The sequence below is a fragment of the Phoenix dactylifera genome, chromosome 12 (assembly GCF_009389715.1).
Source record: "Phoenix dactylifera cultivar Barhee BC4 chromosome 12, palm_55x_up_171113_PBpolish2nd_filt_p, whole genome shotgun sequence".
Classification (NCBI taxonomy): Eukaryota; Viridiplantae; Streptophyta; class Magnoliopsida; order Arecales; family Arecaceae; genus Phoenix; species Phoenix dactylifera.
The window spans coordinates 4,615,919-4,638,869 of NC_052403.1; the positions used below are offsets into that span (position 1 = coordinate 4,615,919).

At 39.3% G+C, this 22,951-nt stretch overlaps 3 protein-coding genes across 3 annotated transcripts; all 3 read right to left on the reverse strand.

Moving 5' to 3' along the window:
• Positions 1-2,239: 2,239 nt before the first annotated feature.
• LOC103705974 (mediator of RNA polymerase II transcription subunit 10b-like) lies at positions 2,240-5,704 on the reverse strand. The gene is made up of 5 exons (XM_008789897.4): positions 5,385-5,704; positions 5,216-5,296; positions 5,007-5,109; positions 3,367-3,456; positions 2,240-2,570 (listed from the first exon to the last, which is right to left on the reverse strand). The coding sequence occupies exons 1-5, from the start codon at positions 5,651-5,653 to the stop codon at positions 2,499-2,501; spliced, it is 615 nt and encodes a 204-aa protein (XP_008788119.1). The 5' UTR covers positions 5,654-5,704; the 3' UTR covers positions 2,240-2,498.
• Positions 5,705-8,327: 2,623 nt separating this feature from the next.
• Positions 8,328-9,783, reverse strand: LOC108511276 (sugar transporter ERD6-like 7). Its single transcript, XM_026804221.2, has 7 exons — positions 9,679-9,783; positions 9,541-9,600; positions 9,384-9,449; positions 8,948-9,013; positions 8,775-8,850; positions 8,574-8,638; positions 8,328-8,491 (listed from the first exon to the last, which is right to left on the reverse strand). Exons 1-7 carry the CDS (start codon positions 9,781-9,783, stop codon positions 8,387-8,389), a joined length of 543 nt encoding a protein of 180 aa, XP_026660022.2. The 3' UTR covers positions 8,328-8,386.
• A 6,895-nt stretch (positions 9,784-16,678) lies between these two features.
• On the reverse strand, positions 16,679-19,740 carry LOC103708914 (trans-cinnamate 4-monooxygenase). Its single transcript, XM_008794027.3, has 3 exons — positions 18,956-19,740; positions 18,103-18,236; positions 16,679-17,549 (listed from the first exon to the last, which is right to left on the reverse strand). Exons 1-3 carry the CDS (start codon positions 19,738-19,740, stop codon positions 16,951-16,953), a joined length of 1,518 nt encoding a protein of 505 aa, XP_008792249.2. The 3' UTR covers positions 16,679-16,950.
• Between the last annotated feature and the right edge of the window lie 3,211 nt (positions 19,741-22,951).

A 22,951-nucleotide genomic window follows, 5' to 3' on the forward strand; every position in this document is an offset into this window, starting at 1 on the left:
GATGTGGTTCCTTGTCGACTTCTGATTTTGCATAGAAGACGAATCATGCATGGCTCTCCTACCAACTTTATTTGAATCAATCGCATAAAGAGTTTGTTACAAGAAAAATTTCTCTTACATGTTACGCAATAGGATTGTCTTTTTTTTTAAAAAAAAAAAGGCACATCAAGATTGGTGGCACTTGTAGGAATTAATATGATACAGGAGATTTAGTTGAATTATAAGTTGCCATGTAAGCATCAAGCGAGTCTGAGGAACCTTTTGTGGCAGTGACGAAAACACGAGCATTTTTGAATTTCAAAAGATAAGATTTCAGAAATAAACCCCCGGATGCGGGAATCAGTGCGCTTTCTGCCAAATCCTGGTCGCATCCTTCTCTCGGAAATGCGCATAGTCTGAACAACAACAACAATAATAATAATAATAATAACCAGAATCCCCCACTCTAAAAAGGGCAGACATTGTCGGCACAAGAACTACCGTTTATATAAAATATTATATAAAAGCACCATATGAAAACTCCAAAATAAAAACCAGTATCTTTCCGCATATCAAAACCATCCCATCTTCCTCCGAAATCTGAAAAAATAACGGTTGGACCAAATTGATTAGCTCAATGTTGGACCAGTCCAATCACGAAACAACATATATTTACATTTGTTGCTTCGTGGTTTGACTTGTCCACTGCTGAGCGGGATCTGATCCAACCAATAATTTTTTTCCAAAATCTAAGCATCCAGCTCCGAAACTAGGTCGGACAGGTCCCCTCAACTTTTTTGAGCGCGGTTGCACTGCCCAAAAAGACCGCCATACATGATTATCCAATCCCTCATGGCTTTTGTAATATTAGCTTAATTTCTTTGCAGTTGATGAAACACTCCATTGTGACATGGTTCTGTTAGGGAAATGAAACTTAAAGACGATATCCACGTCAAGAGACTAACTTCCATGAATTGGTAGCATGCTCTACTTACATGGTCCATCAGAAGTTGAGCAGCCAAATTGAAATATTTATGAATTAAAAGCCAGCATGGAATTCGATGGGCAAAGGAATCCGCTCGGCCAGTCAAAACATTGTTTTACGTGGCTGCCAACTTGAGAACATAGATTGGATTGCTGGGGTTGAACAGAAAAGCTTTGTTGAGCAGTGCAGTGTCACCCTCCAGAAGGAGCAAATTGGAAAGCTCCATGAACAGAAGAAAACCCCGTGGTTGTCATTTTTCCTATTTATCGTGTGAAAAGTCATGGCAATTGGGATGGGGATTTGCAAAAGTGTAGGAAATCTGGCTCTCTAACAAAATCTATAAATGTTTTTACTATCACGGTTATGATTTGGACTTCTGTATCAGTAACATTCCACTTTCTCGGCATTTAGTTCTCTCTTTTTGTCAAAAAAAAAAAAAACTATGTCGTTATGCTGCTGCAGTCACTTCCTTGTTGGTCATGGTGATATCTAGGTTATCCATTTGTTCGGTGCCATTCTATTCCAGACTTTTCACTCCTACATGGTGTCTGATCTAGAATAAGAATTTATAAATCCTGTTTCACATAAGTTGGTGAAATAAGATTCAGGACACCGACACATCAGATTTGCAAATCTATCACTGGGATCATCTAGGATGCCTGTAAATGCATTCTGACCAGATGCCCATCGATGGGCATGTATCATATAGATGGAAAGTGGATCAAAGTTTATCTGTCATATGATTGCATGCTAGTTAGATTATTTCGATCAATGCTTGGAAAAATAATTTCTTTCCTGCAATTATCCTGCTGCATCCTGACAATTTCCTGCGCTTATTGTTATTTCTATCCGAGGAGGCCCTGACTGTGTGGAGTCATTGTGGCTGCAGTCTCACCAACAACACGTTACATCCAACTGCTTAAACTGAAAGTCCTAAGGTTGAGCTCAAGGTTGGCTTGCATGTGAAGTCCAAAGTGATGAGCCAGCGTGGATTATCTTACTAGAAAATCCCATCAAATTTGGCTTATACATTACCTTCATCTATGTTTATCTGAAGTGCAGGGAAACAACCATTCTCGAAAGCACCTTTCACAAATCAAGTAAACGGTAATGACATTCCCAAGCATAAGATTGGAATCAGCTTGATTTTTTCACATCAGCTCAATTAGTCATACCATGCTCATTTTTCCATGTGGTGCTTATTCTCACATCTGCCAGCTCTTGTAAGTTAAACCATCCCACAAGTGCAGGGCACAGCACTTCCAAAGCAACCGATTGGACAGGAAACAACATTTGATATATCTCATTGCGAGGATTAATGTATAGTGGGAACCTCTATAAGATTTTCATCCCCGTGATCTTTCCATAAAATAAGGCTTAAACAGGATAGCTGAAATGAAATTCGATTCCACATGACTGCGAACAGAGAATAATGGAGATTTCTTCTTTTTTTTTTTCAGCGAGCTGATAGCAATGTCATTAGATATACTCGTTATTGTTATTCTGATAATGTATCCTTGAGATTCAAGAGAACTTAATGCTCTGTCTTTACTTTGACGTCTCCATTGGGTAAAACACTCTGTGACTGAGCCATCCGTTTTGATTCCTGCATGATAACAGCAAAAATGCTTAAATAGACAGACTGGAACAGTATGCAAATGAAGACCGAGTAACACAAGACTCGACATGGTACATAGAAGAAAGCAGCTTCTTATTTCAGCTGTCATCATATCGTGTTGAATTGATTAATATAATTTCAGCATCTAAATCTTGGTACTCTCCAAACCTAAATGTCAACCATTTTATAGTGGATGTCGTTGTACAAATTCGTATTCCATTTTGCAATGCTAAGATGAGACAAGTAATGGTCAGGGAAAGCTCAGAACTAATTTCCTAAGGACACAGCACAGTTTTTTTTTTTTTTTTTGGTCAAAACAGCATTTCATTTCATATAACTCTAATGTACGTACAATCAGCCAGATCAAGTGAAAGTAAGCAGTACAAAGGACACAGCACAGTTCAGCTTGTCAAATATGCTGCATGAGAGGTAGAAAAAAGAGGCTTGCTAATTTCATGGATGGCTTGATAAAACTGGCAAAATTGTAGATAGCCCATCTCTTACAGGTCAATGAAAAAGATAGGAACTCTTTTTGGCTTTTATGTTAATGTTTTGCAAGAAAAGAAAAACCCAACAAGCACACCTTGGCACTATGCTAAAATATAATATGTGACCCCATTCATAAAAAAGGGTAATGTATTTATGATTGCATGACGTAAAGATGTCAACACGAACAAAATACTTGGCATATATAGGAATATTAGTTGGCAATCATACGGTTCCCAGGGAATAGTTACTCAATCTGACATTGTACAACATTAATGAGATTGAAACTTCAACTTACAGCAGCAGAAGATGCACGTATTTCCCTATAGTTTTCCACTTCATCTGGAAAAGCTTGTTCAAGCTCCTCTAAAAGGTACTTCCGCAAGCTCTATAGCAGACAAGGAAGACAACCATAGAACGAGCATGTTATAAGATGGTAAGCAAAATTGTGAAATGGCATTATTAAAAATTTAAAAATAACAAAAAAATTTAAAAAGGAGTAGGATGAACTTGTTATAAGATATAATTTTGCTCCACAGAAATGGAACCCATATGGCCTAAATAATCTAGTCAAAAACAATAAATTACATGAATGCACATAATTATAAGACCAGATGTTATTTCATAATTTAATTTGAACTTTGCATGATGAGAACTACCTTGGTGAAGAGGTTTAAGTGGAAGGGTAAGAATGTCAAAGTTGACTGTTGAAAATTATGTTCAACTTGACTGTTGAACAAATGAATGCATTAAGGCCTTATATTAGAGATAGCATATGCATGCAGCTGAAAGACCTTGAGCTTTGTGCAAAAAAGATGGCATTGACCCCAAAGGTTTGGGATCTAGTGATCACCTTGGGTCGCATAAAAGGCCAACTATTGGATGTCTTATGACAACAGTGAGATAAATTCATGACACCTTAGACTAGGTGAGTGGAGTCCTTGCACCATGAACAAGCAACACTGGTTTAGAACAGCAGTTTAGATTAAGAGCACTAGAAGGCTCCTTAAGCCTACTCCATATTATATTATCAAGTTTTCATTCCAAGAATCTGAGTGCAAAATTCTAGAAACAGCGTCCTCATGGACATAAATGCCTTTTTTTGGCTATTTGCATGGTTTCTTAAAATAGATAATTGCAGAACCTTATCTTTTGTAAAACAAGTTTCATGAAAAATAGGGGCAGATCCATTTTTCATAAAACTCAAGTTTCAAGTTTTATGACATCCCAGCCTTTCCCACAAAACCAATTCTATGGAAAGTAACTTTCACAAAATTCATTAAATTTAGGTCTTCTATAAATTCATTTTAGAACAACCTGACAATCAACATCCCTAAAAGGTTATCCTAATATAGACCTTTTGAAATGGTCCATAAGTGAATTTAAACTAAATGGTAGATTTTATGTGGTTTATTTGAGGCAAAATCCCCTAATATATTTACATAAAGTCAGAGACTAATTGTCTTAAAAGACCACATATGTCATGCACCTGTGTTTCTGAGATCTGCTGCAGCATCTTAATTTGCTAACAGAACTTCTTCAAGATTTACCCTATAGCATATATGTAATTTTTACCAAACTTTTCTGGTAAGCCAAGGAAACCATTATCTTAATGTCGACATAGGTTGCAAAAATTGAGGATATGGCCTCTGACAGATAAATTGCAGAAAAAGATTTATTCACCAAGGTTCATAACTTCATATTTGTCCAGTCGATCCGCATGTTACCATTATCATACTAAATGAGAGAAACTTACAAAGTTCATCACTGATTCTAAATGCAATATAAAGCCAATTCAATCCACTCTGAAGGCAATCATGTATTAAGGATTCATTGTCAGGAACTCCTACTGTTTATACACACAAAATATGCAACAATATCTTTCAAAAATTCCTAAAAAATTATCATGCCCTAATTCTTTTTCCAAAAGGAGCATACCTTAAAAGCATCAGTCTTTCCTTTGGTACTCTGGTTCTTGGCAATACAATTGTTGAGAACATCCCTCGTAAACTCGTCTGGGTTCTTCCCATCATCAATCAAACTAAGATCCAAAAAATTCATCAGAATTAAGAAATTGAAAAAAACCAGAACAAGAAAGAATTGTCAAAAACGGGAAGGAATTCAAATGGCAAAATCAGCGGCCTCACTTCACCACCTCCATCGGGACCTGGATGTCGCAGTTCTCAGCCAGCTTCTGCATCGTGTCAAGATCAGCAACAAGGGCGTTTCTGCGTGCGCGAAACCCTAAAATTAGAACGATCGGGGAGGACGGGAGAGAGAAGAGAGGAGAAGAGCAGGAGCAAAGAGGGGAATTACAGGCGTTGGAGGAGGGGGAGTTGAGAAACGACGCTAAAGGAGGAGACGGTGAGGTAGAGTTGGTGGAGGAGGCCGAGGGTCTTGTCGACGGAGTGGATGACCTGTTTGAGATTCTGCGACGAGTCAGCGGCTGGGTCGGCGGCGGCGACGGCCGCGGCGCTGCTGTAGGCGTTGGTGGTGGAAGTGAGGGCGTTTCCGGCCGCCATGGTGGCTCCTGTGATGGCGGAGAGGCCGCCGTTGCCGGCGGTGGAGTTCGGAGAGGGATTCATTCGCGCTAGCGTTCTGCGAGCCTTCGAGAAAATATCAGTTCCGTGTTATCGAGTCCGTTTATTGCTAACTGGGTCGGGTCCGAGTCAAAGTTTGATTTTTAAGACATATTAGGCTTCAGCCTCCTCTTGTTTTTAATTGCTTATTAGTTTTAAAAATATTTATGCAAAAATTTCTGTACTATTTGAAGTTTTTAATTTTTTAATTTTAGTTTAGTATAATTAAATAACTAAATTTTTAAATTTGTGTAATTCAGATTTTGGTTGTAAAAATCGTCTCGTGACAAATTGTTACGTAACGTCAAATGAGATATTATTCTTTTCTGCCATATAAGCTAGTCATATGACATCACGTGATACTTTCGTCGCGGCAGCCACAAGAAATTTTTAGTTAAAATTTGAATTGAACGTATTTAAAAATTCGATGATCTGATTGCACTAAATTAAATTTCAAAAATAAATTAAAATTTAAAAAAAATCAATTTTTTTATAATTATTTTTTTATTTTACATAAAATTATAAAAACATATTTTAATTTTTTAAAACATTCAAGATAAATTTCTATAATTTATTTGGAGTGATGCTTGTGGTAATAAAGCTTATAGTGAGAGGCCAGCCCTTAAAAAAACTCAAAGGCAGAATCTGATGGATTTGATTAAATATGGGGAAGATAATGAAAGCGCGCGTCTCAAAACGACATAAATGTGGGAGAGAACTGTCCAAGGATCTAGCAAGGTAAGATGGGGTGGAATTGACCTTCTTGCTAGTTGCTATGTTAGAGCATAAGCTAGTCTTTATGGAATCTCCACTCCAAAATTTATGGAGTGGCTAGACCAGAGGACGTCGCTTCCGATTCAAAACATTTCGATTGTGATGCCGATAGATGATGGTGATGCCGAGCTAACTGACTTAGAAGTCTTTGCTTATATTGTACCAGCAGCAGCTAAGCTATGAGGCTTGCTCTTGTAGCTCGCAGGTTGCTACACCTGGCCATCCATGGTGTAGCATCTATCACGTTGGATAAAGAAAAGGAGCTGGAGGAGGAAATGGAGGAGGCAGTTCATCCCTTCTTTTTTTTGCTTTAAAAAAGGGAAAGAGGGGAGGAAGAGACAAGCCCACCTCCGCGTAGCAGTCTTCACTGGGCCCCACCCCGCCAGGAGAATGTTCGATGCGGGTAGAAATGACCGTGTGTTGGGCACCCCGGCCGGTTTTACTCATACCATCCCCACCCGTGGGCCGGTTCGGTTACCCGACCCGACCCTCCGTGTGAGTACGTCACACCTGGCACCACCTAGGCTACCAGCCGACCAGTAGCGCTTCCAGACCCCGTGTCCAGGCGTGGGGCATCCGGTCCCCAAATTTAATCGACGTCCGTGCGTTTCGAACCCGGAACCACTTAGTTGGAAGCAAACGCCCCGTTCCAACTAGGCTACCACCTTGGTGGCAGGCAGTTCATCCCTTGGAACCCAAGATTCTTATATAGATGGCTAGATGCTTTCCAACATCCTGAAATCCTTCGACTGCAACAAGACTCGTGTTGGAGACACAAGCTCACTACAAAAGAAGGAATAACTCCCGGCGCTTTTTTTTGTCTTTATCGACGCTTATAAGCGTCGGCGAATTCCCAGCCCACGCTTCGCAAAGCGTGGCTCAGACGTCGGGCAGGTGGGCGTGGGTCGGGTTTAGCCCGACGCGTTAAAAAAGCGTCGTTGGTCTATCCCAACGCTTTTAAGCGTCGTTCCTTTTACTATACGCCGACGCTTATAAGCGTCGGCGAGAAGGGTTGCTTTTACCGACGCTTTTAAGCGTCGTTTATTCTATCAGACTCCGGGGAGAAGGGTTGGTTTCTACGGGCTTAGGCCGACGCTTAAAAGCGTCGTTAAAGGCTTGCTTTTCCCGACGCTTTTAAGCGTCGTTTCTTCTATCAGACTCCGACGCTTCTAAGCGTCGGGGAGAAGGGTTGGTTACTTCGGGTTTAAGCCGACTCTTAAAAGCGTCGTTAAAGGCGTGCCATTAGGTGTAATTCCTGTTGCTTATAAGCGTCGGTATTAAATTTTTTTTAAAAATTTTTTTTTGAAAAAGTAATTTTTAAATACTCTGTGTACATTAAATTCTTACAAAACAATAGAAACAAATACACTATATAACAAAATATGAGTCACAAACAAGAACTTTGATTGCATTCATATTATCATATTTGATTACATTGTACTTCAAAAACATTCTAAAAACATACAAGTCAAATTCCTAAGTACACAATCTACAATATGTATCAAGGGTCGGCATCATCATCATCTCTACAATATTGTCATTAAGCTTGGGGCGAGCCCAGTCAACCAAGCTCTGCTGCTTGCTCGGGTGAGTCTTGTCCACAGACCGGCGTCCTATTAAGAGCTCAAGAAGGACAACCCCGAAGCTGTAGACATCACTCATAGCTGTCAAGTGACCGGCTTCACATTCAACAACAGGATTTGCCTGAGAAAGGGGCCTTGCTGTTGTCAATACTCCAGTAGATGTTGGAATTGGTGAGTAGGTCGGTTCCTGGATAACCTTCCTTTTATGCTCTTTAAAAGTGTTTGGTAAGAAACTCCCAACGAGCACCTGCAAAGTGTTAAAAAATCAGATTATCAGACACCGTTTCTACATATTCCTGTGAAGAAATTTTTGCTTTCCAACATCACCTTATGATGACTTAAAAAGCTGTGGACTATTAAAAGTTTCAAATGTTAAAAGGATTCAAGTGTGAACTTGAATGTCTGCTGCTTCCTGAGAGATATCAGCATCCTTTCCACACAGTCTTCGCAATGCAACTTCAGATTCCCTATCCCGTCCCACCTTCGCCTGAGATAATTAAAGCATCAAAAAATCTGAGACTTGTTCTTCTTGTAAGCTTTACATGTTTGATAAATTTATACAATCTCACCAGCCATCTAGGAGACTCTGGGATGAAATAGAGACCCACAAGTATAACAAAGCATGGAAGAAGCCCTACATGAAAATCTAAACTGATTAGCTATTTGTGACAACAATAGTAACAAATAGGATAGATTTTTGATTTTCATCATAATCTTTTCTCATCGGTATTCTAATCATCGATAAAATGATGGAAGCATTCTGGACTTACCAACTAGAACCAGCATGCGCCATGTGACCAGCGTTCCAATTAAGTAACACGACGATAATCCCGCACAGATTAATAACTGCAGTTAAAGCATGTAAACATAAGTGGTTTTTGCTATCGCATTCTTGGCCCCTTAAATTTAACTTTTTTGTTTGCTGGCTACAAAATTCTCCTACCTGGTTTACGGTTGTGAGCCCTCCCCTAAGCTGTTTTGGTGCAATCTCTGCTATGAAAACTGGCACCTGCTCCCAAGTAATTTGACAATTATTATTAGTATGTTTCTTGATTCTACTCAACTTTAGCAAATACCACTTTGCTTCAAAACAGATAGAACTAAACAGCATAGAAGCTTTATATTATACTACAAGTGAGAATCTTATATACATAATTATATATATATATATATAGGTAAATTTTCATGGACTCGAGTGCAAAGTATGGGTTCTTTCGAGCGTCGAATACTGGAATCCTTCCAATCTTTAAGCATTTTGATTTGCAGAAGCTAAGGTTGCGGTAACACAATGAAGGTATAAAATGCTTGCAAAGCCCTGAGAGGACCATACTTTTGTTTCTATGACTTACAAATTATGGGTGCAGTTGAAAGAAGCATACCACATAGGAAAAAACTCCAGTCCCATATCCTGTAAGAATTCTCCCAAGGTCGAGAGAAAATGCACCCTAGGCATGGTAGAATGTGAGAATAAGTTTTAAATTTGTCTCAGAATTTAAGAATCTAGAGCACCAAAACTAACAAAGTTGAGAAACAAACTTCAGCAAAGTAAATTCCAAGCCATCCTATAATGCAGACGATTGCTGACATTCTCATAGCCTGCTTCCATCAAAATGAGCCAATTTACAAACATATCAAAAAGTGATGCTTGGGGAAGATTAGTGATTCTTTTCTTACTCCTTTACGGCCAGAAAAATCGGAGATACGCCCACTCGTAACTGCTCCAATCATTGCACCAATAGTCACTATGGAGCCAAAAACTGAATACTGCAAAGTTGGCATAAAAAATTACACTAAATATTTTACCAGCTGCATGCATATTGAGCTTCTTGAACACAAGCTTTCAATATTAACATATGGAGGCTCATCTGTTAAAAATAAATCCCTAATGTAACCTAATGTAAAACTGTGTTAAAACTTGAACATTCTTTTTACACTGTCAAAAAGGTTATTGGTGTGGAGTTGACTTCTCGAGCAATATCAAGGGCAATTGCAATAAGTTTCTGTAGAGGAAGGGATTTGTGTTCAAGCTTGTGTAAAAATGCCCTGAGGGATCCTCCAGAAAGATATTCAGTAATTACACAAAAGACTGGTGGTTTCTTACATGCTGCTGCCAGCTGCACCAGACCAGAGATAATCATGAGGGTGGCAGAAAGGAGCATCACCATACAAGATTGCACGAGACAGTAGAAATTCAAGTAATACATAGAGTCAGACAAGATTGTGAAGTACCGCATAAGCGTAGTCATCCCAAACTCAGCTATAGTAGTTTATGAAGGTGCTGGCCCTACCTAACATGCACATTATAAATACTATATGAAATGTTTCTATATGAAAAATTTTGAAGTAAATGAATTTTAGAAACTTACAATTGCTATAATATATATAGAATTGAACATACACATATAGATATTATACAAAGATAAAATATCCGGTATATTATATAAAGAATTGAACATGTGATAGATTTAGGCAATTGTTATTGTAATCAATATAGAAGTCATATAGGAAATCTACCGAACAGAAAATAACAACAACTATTTTTTCTTACCAAGTCTTGCCTATAATGATATATTCCAGTGATATTTCGCTTCTTCCATTCCTTCAAGTCAACGATGTTCATCCCAAATGCCCATCGACAAGCTTGTGGATCAAGAGATTTTTGGGTTTGAGAAATTGAGGTAAGTATCAAACCTATGAAAGTTCTCTTTGCACGTCTCAACTGCTCCATTCACCATCCCCTTCAAATCTAAAGACCGGAGTGGTGTCAAATCCTTTTGAACAACAACATCATCATCAAGAAAAAGTATCTTATCAAGCCGTGGATAAATAGAATGAACAGTTTACTTGCATGAAGAAGATGTATTCCAGTTACCTCATCTAGTTCGTGGGAGTCAAGTTGTCCAGCCGGACTGCCTGTCCTGAAACCATGTTCCTGTCAAGTCAACATAGAGCCATTCCCCAAGTAAGATAAGGTGAAGTAGATAAAGTAGTGCATATTTGAAGAACATACTAATTTCACAAACAAGAACTTTTCATTCAAAATATTCATATTATCATATTTGATTACATTGTACTTCAAAAACATTCTTAAAGCATACAAGTCAAATTCCTAAGTACACAATCTACAATATGTATTAAGGGTCGGCATCATCATCTCTACGAGTAGATGAAGTATCATCAACCTACAAGAAAAAAAATATTTTAGAAACTAAAAATACGAAAGTCATCACGCTCATACCAGAATACATTATAATTACATAAAATATTCAAATAGATTTAGTTATGTACCGGAGGAGCAAATCTCTGCAAAAAGGATGAAATATGGTCAAGCTGGTCCTGCAAAGATTGTATCTTCAACTCTTGGCTTTGCTTCAACTCCGCCATATCAGTCATATGACTCTGCCTCATCTCCTCTATCCTTGTCTCATATGACTGCTTTATCTGTGCCATCTCTGTCTTCAAACTACAAACCTCTGCAGTGCTAGTACTTTGTCTGGCATCTTGGGTATATCGGCTCACTGCAGACAGCTGAGTGGGGGTAACTCCGACACCGTAACCCCTCACGCGACCATAGCGTTCTGGGCCCATCAATTCAGCATAGACTTGAGCCTCGACGCGACTGGCCGCGTCGGATGATGATGACTCTCCGACGCGCTCTGAAATAAGAGTTGTAGCTCTTTCCTATATCTCTCTCAAGAAAAAAAACAGTCACATTAATATTTTAAAAGAAGTAAAATTAATAAGAAAATTCTGAACAAATAAAAAATGAATACATACAACTATATCTCTCGACTCGTCCCGGACAAAGCTGCCATCTCGGTGAGTGTGGGTCATCTTATAAAACTCTACCTCACCAGGCTCCCTTCCATGCTCTACCATCTACACATACGGAAAGTATATTGGCAAACTATATATCATGATACGTGCTATATGTTAGTAAAATATCAAATAGTTTCAAAAGAACTTACGAATTCATTTCTACGTCTCGCATAACTCTTCGAGCCTGAAGTATGAGGAACTGCTTGAGATGCTCGTGCAGCTCTGCCAATATTAGAATATGTCTGCCAAAATAAAAGCACACAGTATAATATGATTCAATGTATATATTCGCAATCTATATTAATAATAAATATAATATAAAATATTATACGTGACCTGTCCTCTTTCTGAAAACCACTTCAGTCAGTGCAGCATCCACTTCAGTCACCGAATCATTCTCATCTTCTTTAGGTTTTACCCATCGTGAAGTTCCACACCTTCGGCATGACTCTTGGTTGCTATTTTCACCACGATATAAAATGCAGTCATTCGGACAACTATGTATCTTCTCGTATCCAAGGTCCAACTCTTTTATTAGTTTTTTGGCTTCATATGAAGATGATGGCAAAATAACACCTTCCGGAAATGCATCCTTTAATAATTGAAGAAGCATGGTAAAAGACTTGCTGGACCACCCATTCAAATATTTCAAATGTAATAAATGCGGAAGAAAAGAAATCTTCGTAAAATTCTTACAACCCGGATACAGTTCTTGATCACAATCTTTCACCAAGTTATCATAATGAGCTGTGCCATCAGCTGGTATAGATTCCTCAACATGCATGGACTGATCAATAACTGCACGCTCATTTTCTCCTACAGTTCTGATATTATGTCCAAGAGCATCTCTAAGTAGGCCCCTTATATCATCTTCTTCTACAGAATTTTGTTCCGTGTCACTACATCCAAAATTGAAGGTGTCTTCTACATAGGAGGGTTGGCTACATGAAGGTATGAACTCTCCATGGAGTACCCATTCAGTATAACCCTTTAGAAAACCATTCCATACCAAATGTTCTTCAACAATTTTTGGATCAAGAGCAGAACCGTTTACACATTTTTGACATGGACAATAAATCTTTCCGTTCATATTAGATTTCTCAAAAGCAAACTTAATGAAATTCTGAACTCCATCCAAATATTCGGCACTGGATCTCAACTTATTTATCCAACTTTTGTCCATTCTATTAGAATATGATATTTGAACTGCAGTTCATACAAAAAAGATAAACACTATTAGAAGGATGGACTACATATAAATGTGCTGGTTACATAATTTCCAAAATGCATATAATCACATCTATAATTCGGTACAACTCATCGTTGTCTACTTCTCTGTTGTTTTGTTTGATTGGTCCAATGAAATTAAAATGAGTTTAGTGGAAGAATTTATAGCTATCCCTTGAAATGGAGCATCATATCTGTATCTGCTTTCATTGAAGTTGCATTCCTTGTACTTCTTTCAGTTATATTGATCTTTAGAGCCTTATCATCTATATTTCATTGCATTCCCTTAAAAACATTAGACAGCAAATGACAAGGAGTACCTCCTAAAAAAAATAAATTAATAAATTAACCAAGCGTCCTCTGTTACTTCATGCTTTGGTGATGGCATTAGCATATGATGTATACTTCCTGTCAAGTGTTTTTTTTTTCTTTTATGAATTTATCTTTTAAGAACCCAGGACCATTGATATTTCTGCTCGTTACAAAGAACATCAATGCTGGGTTTGAGTTTTGTGGGAGTTTAAAAGTGTCTCGGGGGGATGTGGAATGCGTAACAATGACTTTATGAATTATTACATTTATATGATACCAAACCCTAATGTATGATTGATCTATGTGCTAAATTTTTATAAGATACCGAACATATAGTTTATCCAGTCTGCCAATATAGCTCATTGCTTCATCCACACTCATGCAGATGACAACATATAGTTCATCCCCCAAAAAGACTACATATATAACTCTGATAAATAGCATTCATATATCTGTACATCCAGTGAATGGGCTATATTGGTTTTTTTTTTTTACTCATGAAAAGTACGTGTTTATGTATGCATGCATGTCTATGAATATATGTGTACATATACACACACATATACATACAATATATATATATTGTATGTATATATATTTGTATGTGTGTATTCCTATCATTAAATGCAGTTGCTTTGAAGGGAAAGGCACAAGTGGGCTTCTTGTGCCATATCATATTCTTTTCTTGTGTCATGTCATAAATGTATATTGGAGCAGGAGAACCCAAGAAATTTACTTGGAGCATGAGAACCCAAGTAAATTTTCACATGTGTATAAAGCAAATGTATAAAGAAATGCTTTGTAAAATGAAACAATTAATAAATAGGGCATTTTTTTCTTACTTCTGAATCAACAACAGTAATTGTAAAATGTGATTGCGGATAACTTCACGGCTCTTTCTTACTGCAGATTCTTTGCACAAAAGAACAAGCTCATCTACCAATCTGAGCAGAAGAATAACAAGTCAGCAGTAGCTTCTATTCAACAGAATCCACAACTAAATAATTAATTAGCAGACTATCTAAATTATAAACGAGATTAAAATACAAAATATTTTCACCCAAGATTCAATCAAGAGTTCAAGATTTCCATCTTGTTTCCTAATGGGAAGGATTGGCTGTCAAAAAGGAACTAATACAGATAGAGACAATTAACACCAAGTAAATTCATCCAAACATAATTATATACCATTGGCTTCTTCCATGATAGATGATATTAGATACATTTATATGTGCTTCTAAACTTGGGATAAACCTAATAAGCAGAATAAACTTTGGGAGAACAAAAGGAATGATTATATACAATTAGATGGACACCGGTTGAATTTTTGAGCAATCTCAATTTTCATCTGAATAGAGTTGTACAAGACAAAATCATATCAACATGAACAGTTAAGCATACCTTTCAATATATGGTGATTTCCTGATCCATGGCACCTCTATATGCTTATCTGAGAGCATCCATGTGAGTTATGAACATAAATGCATGCATACACATGTATATATATCCAATTTATACACATAAATTTTCACATGTGTAGGTGGGACAACATAAATGCTTTATACACATGTAGCCACCGACGCTTCTTTGAAGCGTGAGGATATGTGACGACGGGGGTATTTTTTCCCGACGCTTGTGGATAGCGTCGGCAAAAAAGGGTCGCCTTTTTCCAATTTTCCTGTAGTGCTCAAATGATGTGGTCAATAAAAACAATACAATAAACTTCAAAAGGATTCTTCTTTCCCAACAGGAAGAAGAACAAGTAAATAAACTGAAGAACAGAGAATACTAGCATAAAAGGCATCCACGACTGATATCAATTATGTTTGGCTTCAGAGAATTCTCCCACAGCCAACTTAACAGTACTCAGGTTTACAGCACTCATGTCGACAAGTGACCCAAAAGAACACCATGCCCCAACTACACGAAACAAAACAATCAAACAGAAGGCATATGTGGGTCGCGGAGAAGAGAGAGAGAGAGAGAGGGGTGTAAGAGATAGACCCTCAAAGAGTGTATACATAGACCATTTGATTTCTGTTTTCCCTTGAAGCTCAGCACAAAAGCCCAATATAAGCCACAATCTATTGAAACCAAAGCAAAACACGAGAAAGGAAAACCATTTCCAGAATCCATTTTTAAAGAAAGAAATGTAAAAAAAAAGGATAAACCCCATCATCAGCAACCAAGAACACATATATTAGATGGGAAAAAAGATCAAAAATAAAAGGCCGAAAAAGGATGGAAGGATTAGCAACGGTAGATCTCACTTCACGTTAGGGCATTCCCTAGCGAAGTGGCCCAGCACCGGCCGGAATGGCGGCCGCCCCGGGCGGTGATCGGGATGGAAGCCCCTCCTCATACGCCGGGCCGGATCGGGCGCAACGAAACCCTAAAAATTCTCTTAGCGATTTCGCGAAGAAAGATGAAAGCCGAAAGAGAGAGAGGTCACGACGAGTGGGACTGAAGAGGGAGAGACGGTGGAAGGAACGGAACACGAGGGCTAGCGTTTTACTTGCCGAAAGCGGGAGGGAAACGGCTGAACAGCAACGGTGGGGAGCAGAACAAGCGAGAAGGAGGGAGAGGAGGGAGGAGAAGAACACTACCTCGGGCGGGCGGAGCGGGTTGGGGTCGGTCGGTCGACGCCGGAGAGGAGGAAGATGGGGGCCAAGGCAACGCCGAGAGGAAGAAGACGAAGGCCGCTGAGTTCGGTGGCTTTAGCGCCGGAGAGGAGGAGAAAGAGAGGGCTCGGGAGTAGCTAGGGCAAGTCTGCGGGATGGTGGGCCTTAAGGTGCCTTCGGCGACGCTTATAAGCGTCGTTTTACCGTTTGGCTTAACCACGCATATAAGCGTCGTCTTAGGCCATCAACAACGACGCTTTAAAGCGTCGTTTGGCTTGAGTCAACGACGACGCTTAAAAGCGTCGTCTAATCCCTCAATTTACCCACGCTCATTAAAAGCGTCGGTAAAATCTAGCGCGGGAGAAGAATTTACCGACGCTTTTCAATAGCGTCGGCAATTAAGCGTCGGCGTTTCTCCCTTTTACTGTAGTGGCTGCTCTTTCCAAGAACAAAGCTAGCTCGAAACACGATAAAATTCAAGGCTGCTGGGGTATTCGCATATGGATTTCAGCTTGATTTAGTGGTTTGAAGTAATTACTATTTAATACCCTGCCATGCGTTATAGCAGTTTCAGAGACACAACCTTGGACCCTGAATACATTTGCTTGGTGCAAACTATATGCTTTTCCATGACCATCCATGAGAGATGCCCATTTTTATCTCATTCTAAATAGACTTTAAAGATAATTCGTGCGTATAGGAATTGTTATCAAATGCATTCGTCAGAACATCCGTTCAGATACAATCATATTCATACAACAAAAATGAACATTAAATCCTTGTCTAGTCAAACACAATAGGAGTACAATCTAGCAAATGCTAGCTTGAGCCATTCCATATTCCATAACTTTACACTCCCAGTTTGTCCCATAGAAACAATATTCAGGATCATCCCCTCCCTCGAAATTCAGAAGAGAAGATAATGAAAAGGATGGCATGCCAAGGAACAGCTATCAAGCCCAAAGAATCAGATCATTCTCGGCTTGGCGACTATGGTAGAGTGCTTCAGAATGTGAAGGCTAAACTGCCCACCTTTCTCACTCGTATCAAGTTTCTTCTGCCCTGGAGGTGGCAACAGCTCAAAGTTCTGGACCAAGCGGCCAATGGTGATCCCCAGAATTGGCAATGCAAGGATAATTCCTGGGCAGCTCCTCCGGCCAACCCCAAATGGCAAGTAGCGGAAGTCATTGCCATTGGCCTCCACCTTGGCCTCCTCCTCCAAGAACCTCTCAGGCCGGAACTCCTCGGGTTTCTTCCAGTGGTCAGGGTTGTTCGCAAGCCACCATGCATTCACGAGGATCTTGCTCTCAGCAGGGATATCAAAGCCACCAAGCTTGGCATCATGGAGATTCATGTGGGGGACCAGTAGGGGGATGGCCATACGAAGGCGGAGTGTCTCCTTGATGACAGCTTGAAGGTATGGGAGTTTCTGGGTGTCGGGCTCGGTAACCGCAACACCAGGGCCAAGCACAGTGTCAAGCTCGTTTCGGAGCTTCTGTTGGACGTCAGGATGGTTCACAAGCTCTGCAATTCCCCACTCGATTGACCACAATGTTGTCTCAATGGCTGCATATAGCAATAAAATTGGGGCATTAGTATGATGCAAGAATGGCATATCAATCCTTTGAGAGTTAAATTTTGCCCTTCAAGGAGGAAGAAGAATAGGAGATATATGTAACAACCCAGTACCTCATCCAAAGTTACTAGCCAAAATATATTATTTGGATTCTTTATTCTATATAAGTACCTAAAATCTACTCGGTGAATAACCGATGTGGGACTAAACATACGCCTGCACGAATCCTCACATACTTCTCCTGTTTAAGCCCTGACGTTCTCGTCGGGTTAAAAGTTCAAATCAATATAAGTCTAATCACAAGCATCATTCATTCAGCCCGTGGTTAGTCTCAATAGATCCGTGCTGTAGTGTCCCCTAGTCGACATAGGTTATGGGTTGAATCCGCTCTAATACCATTTGTAATAACCCAGGACCTTATCCAAAATGGCTAGCCGGAAGATATTATTTTGGTTCCTTGATCCTGTGTAAGTACTCAAGATCTATCTAATAAATAACTGATGTGAAACTTAACACACGACGGCATGGCTCCTCATAATATACCTGCTACATTAATGTTCTCAACGATGTAAAGTACATTGTCCTCATTGATCTCTCCCTTCTTCTCCGCATCCAGGATGTGATCAATTGCACACTTGAGCCCTGCATTATCTACCGGTTTGGTGCTTGCCAGCTTCCTGATCCATCAAACAGAAAAAATTGAATCAATCAATCAGATATTCAAACAATAGAAGATTGCCTTAAAATAGAGCGCTTCAAAATGTATAAAAAGAATAGATGCAATAGAACATTATTATATTCAAGATTCGTCATCGCGATACTGGACCCCCATACCTATGCCACACTAGCATAGTATCGGTCGAGTACAATTTTTTTTTATATACAGAGTGTTGGTACACCGTTCATACTAAATACCGGTATCGAATTGATACAGTAAGATGCATCATGTATTGTCTGATTTGAGCCGGTACGGCATATCATGATTATATTAAATGATTAAAAGAGAGATAGCACCTCAATCCAAAATAAGAGCTTTAAACCGTGGGAAACCTCTTAGAATATACGCAAGAGAACATTATTATGTTAACCCCATACCAACACAAGAGAATGGACGGGGGAAAAAAAAAAAAGAGGAAAGAAAAACCATAAATAAACCCCTGTATTGATAACCCAAACATTCCCCTTTTTTACTTTTTATTTTTGATTTTTAGTGATGAGCACAACCCTCAGTCCAAACCATCCCTCTAACAAAACAACATAAAACTAATAGAATCGAAAGGAATAAAATAAGGCAAATCCTAATAGAAGTCAGACCAAAAGTAGTTTAGAAAGTGCCTTCATGAAATCAGAATAAATAAATAACAAATAAAGAAAAAAGAGGTAAAGATCTACTCACTTCCTCTCCTCAAGGAAGTAATCCTTGAAGAGCTGCAGCCTCCTCTCTTTAACCTCCTTGCAGATCTTGAGGTACCCCCTCAAGAAAGGCCTCAAGAGGGGGATAAAATCCCCATAATTATACTCAAAACTCTGGGCCAATCTGCTCCTCTCCCCATTCAGCGCCTTCAGCCGCAGGAACAGAGGATCCTCCTCGCTCTCGAACCTCCGGTCGAACATAATCCGATACATATTGTTATACATCATCAGCTGCAGCCTCCTTCGGAGCACGATCCCCTCCGTCGCCGCCTTCGGGTCGGCCTTGACGTCGGCGACGACCCTCGCGGCCTCGTCCTCCCACCCGGTGCGGTACTGTTGGACTACTTTGTTGGTGAAGAAAGGGACGGTCATGATGCGGCGCATCTTGCGCCAGTGCTCGCCGTAGACGGTGAAGACCATGTCCTGGCCTTTGCCGGTGAAGATGTCGAAGACGACGTTGCGGGTGCGGGAGCCGAACTCGACGCCCTGTGTGTGGAGGACGTCGCGGGCGACCGCCGGGGAGGAGACGACGACGAGGTTGCGCTGACCCATGCGGAGGAGGAGGATGTCGCCGAAGCGGCGGGCGAGGGCGGAGAGGTTGCGGTGGTTGAGGTCGTCGCCGACCTGCAGCCAGTTCCCGAAGACCGGCACGGGGAGCGGCCCCGGCGGCAGCCGGAAGCGCTTCCCCCGGAGCTTGGAGACGGCAATTGCGACGACGATGGCGGCGAAGAGGCCCAGAAGGGCCTTCTCTAGGAGCACCAGATCCATCGCCCAGAATGAGGGTGATGAAGGGGAGAGAAGGAAGTAGGTTCGGTGAGTGCGCGATAGAGGGATGGCGAGGGGAATATTTAAACGGGTGGGGGCTTCGACGGGAGCCGTTAGATTTGACGGATGGTGGGGGAAGGGGTAGGTAGGGACGGTAAGATGTATGCGCGTGCCGCGGAAGAATGGGTGGGTGTTCAATTCGTGGGCCCAACAATTTGGACGGATGCCGAACTAGGGTCCGTAGGCTGCACATGGTTGGAGATTCGAAGAGCCGCTAATTATTTTGTACGCGCAATTAACGTGATATAACAGATATATGGGATTATTTGATGGACGGTCAAGATTCTTGCTAATTAGTATGCGGAATGGGTGGGTGCTCGCCGGACCAGAATCAAAGTGGGGGATGGAGATGCGTGGACTCTTTACCTTCGATGATAAAGAATTAATAATGTTTATGGCATACCGACGAGCCATTTTGTTCGTAGCTCTTGGCTTTCTATAAAAAAACTTTTAAAAAATATAAATTTATTTTTTATCTTATTTATGTTAGGATTTTATTTCCAATTTTAGCCTTTAATTTTTGAATTTGAGTATGAATCAGAGAACCGTTAGTATCTCATTTAATGTGGCGTATACGATAATAGATGACTCAAATGGAAGTTTGTTGTAGTTAATGCCGGCTTTATTTTATTGGCGATGATTTGGGTTCTCTAAATTTTTTTTGAACTTTTTTCTAACATCTCATCTCCACAAAGATTACAATAACACTAGTACATCAAAAAAAGGGAATCCCTTCATTCATGGTTCTATCTCTATATTATTTGTGAATGAAATAAGGGTTGTTACTTTTTAGAGTACAGCAAGATAACCACCTTCCCGACCCTAGCAGTCAGCAAGAAAATGGTACCTAACCATTCAAATTATCATTGTCTTAACGGGTTCAAGAGCATAACATGAAGTAGATGAGTGAATGTGTTGGGATAAAATGCAACCAGAGTGGTCCTCAGCAATATAAATGTCAGAGTGAATTTAAGGTGAGATGAATGTGAGCTATTGAAAACGCTCTATAAGGACATTAGCATTGAAAGTTGAACTAGCACCAAGCTGAGGGGTGGTGTCTCCTAGCAGAGTTCAATGGTAATGTTCGATGCATTAGGGGAGGCTGTTGACAATTCTCTTACAAGGGAAATATATTCAATTGGTAATGTTCAATGTCCTAAAATCTCGAACATCTAATACTCCTTAATTGGTTCTTCTAATACTTTCAACAAAAAAAAACTCTTTAACTCTTCCCAACCACACAGCAGTTGCCAAAAGAATAAGGCACGATGAGGGCTCGATTGCTACTTAGGACTCGTTTGGTTCGCAGGAAAAGAAGAAGAAAAGCATGGTCAACGAAAAATGAAAAAAAAAAAGTCCATTATTTGTTTGAAGTTTTCAAAGAAGAGAGATGAAAAAGCAGCATTTTCATGAAAATAAAATTTTCATGTTTTATAAGAAAGAAAAATCCATAAAGAATGTGACAAAGCTACTTTCCTACTGGTTGAGAATTAAAATATTTTTTTTTTCAAAACTACGCTTAAACCATCAAAATCTATGAATAAGATTTTTTTTATTAAGGATATAATAGATATTTTATACAACTTTTTTAGAAAATTAGATGTTCGACCAAGTATAAGCCACTCTAAAATGGCTACTTTTTTTTAGTCAATCAAACATACCAAATTCACATTTCGAGATATTATATTATCAAAAATAAGCTTTTCAGAAAAAAAAAATTTCAACGAGAAAATTTTTTTTTTTGCAGCCAAATGAGTTCTTAAAACACAAGATATGAATGCCAGTGCATGGTTGTGATCACTTGTCACTTACCACGTTGAAGGAGAGAATAGGATCTGAAGCGGGCACATTTGTTGGGATTTTCCAAGTTAGGTTGTTTTACACGATATTTTATAACCAATGCGTGGGATATCATGTCAGGTTATGAAAAAATCGTGGCAAAACAATGTATAACAACCAAATCACACCCATATATGATAGTTGTTGCTTGCACATTGTTAAATAGAGGATAACGGGAATTATAGCATGAAATAATATTTACGCTGTAATCTTATTTTACCTAGGAAAATCACTTTGGGTATCGTGAGATATTATTTTCCACCAAAAAAAAAAAAGACCAGTTATTACACAAATTTTGGGAATCTTCATGCGTGTTAGAAAGTAGTCAACTCTAGACCGTATCTCTCTCCCTTCTATAAAATCTATATTTTTAAAATAAAATAAAAATAGTTACAAACATTAAGGATACTCTGCATGTGTCCAAAATCAAGAATCACAACGGCCCGACGGTTTTAAGAATGAGTTTTAATTGACCTATTTAGAGTAAGAGATGGAGATGGATATTTAAAATAAAACTCATATCAGGTTTGTGATGAAGTCAAGAACTAGCATCCCGCCCTAACCCAACCCGACATATTTATTGAATATCCATTGTTCAATTATTTGTTTTTTTTATTTTAAGGTATCTTAGATTTTTAAAAATAATTATTTTTATTTGTTATCTGCATTATTGTAGAATACTTGGTTTATGATATTTTATGCGTTGAAATCTTAGTTTGTTTAAAATTATATAAGGCACTGAGATTTAATATTATGATTTAAGCATAGCTCAGAATGCCCTAAGCCATCTGAGGTAGGTATGGGTTCGTGGTTTTTAATTGCGGTGCGGGTCAATTCTATATCTAATTGAAGTGGGGTCGATCCTATATCCGCTCTGTTGCCATCCTATTTGCTTGTCTTATTGGTGGAATCTATATATTAATTTGTAGTTAAAAAAATCATCAATAACGTGAGGAGAAACGTAGCTGGTAGCTGGTGGTGGGTTGGCAACCTCGCAACCGGCGCGTCATAGCTTGCATCATGACGGCCGATGGTGGCAGAAAAGTAGTGCAGAAAAGTAGACGCTCAAATGGGGTCCAGGTCACACCACCCTCCTCTCCCATTTTAGAAAAAAAAAAATCCTGATCCATGAGGTCAGGAAACGTCCAACCTTAGGCTCTTTTAGATGTCAAAATAAGAAAAATGAAAGCTATTTTATCGAATTTTTGGATTAAAAATCCATATTCAACAACACTTATACTGAATAGTATTAGTCTCTACAGCAGCAACTATTGTAATTCTCCCTAAAAGATTATGCAATCCACTCAACTCCGAC

Coding starts and splice junctions, on each gene's coding strand:
- LOC103705974 (XM_008789897.4), bottom strand. CDS start 5,653: ATGAATCCCTCTCCGAACTCCACCGCCGGCAACGGCGGCCTCTCCGCC. Junction 5,110..5,215: donor GTCCCGATGGAGGTGGTGAA/GTGAGGCCGCTG, acceptor TTTGGATCTTAG/TTTGATTGATGATGGGAAGA. Junction 2,571..3,366: donor TACGTGCATCTTCTGCTGCT/GTAAGTTGAAGT, acceptor GTTATCATGCAG/GAATCAAAACGGATGGCTCA.
- LOC108511276 (XM_026804221.2), bottom strand. CDS start 9,783: ATGCCAACTTTGCAGTATTCAGTTTTTGGCTCCATAGTGACTATTGGT. Junction 9,450..9,540: donor TTGGAATTTACTTTGCTGAA/GTTTGTTTCTCA, acceptor TACCATGCCTAG/GGTGCATTTTCTCTCGACCT. Junction 8,492..8,573: donor CAGAGTCTCCTAGATGGCTG/GTGAGATTGTAT, acceptor TAATTATCTCAG/GCGAAGGTGGGACGGGATAG.
- LOC103708914 (XM_008794027.3), bottom strand. CDS start 19,740: ATGGATCTGGTGCTCCTAGAGAAGGCCCTTCTGGGCCTCTTCGCCGCC. Junction 18,237..18,955: donor TACTTCCTTGAGGAGAGGAA/GTGAGTAGATCT, acceptor TTGATGGATCAG/GAAGCTGGCAAGCACCAAAC. Junction 17,550..18,102: donor TGAGAACATTAATGTAGCAG/GTATATTATGAG, acceptor TGCTATATGCAG/CCATTGAGACAACATTGTGG.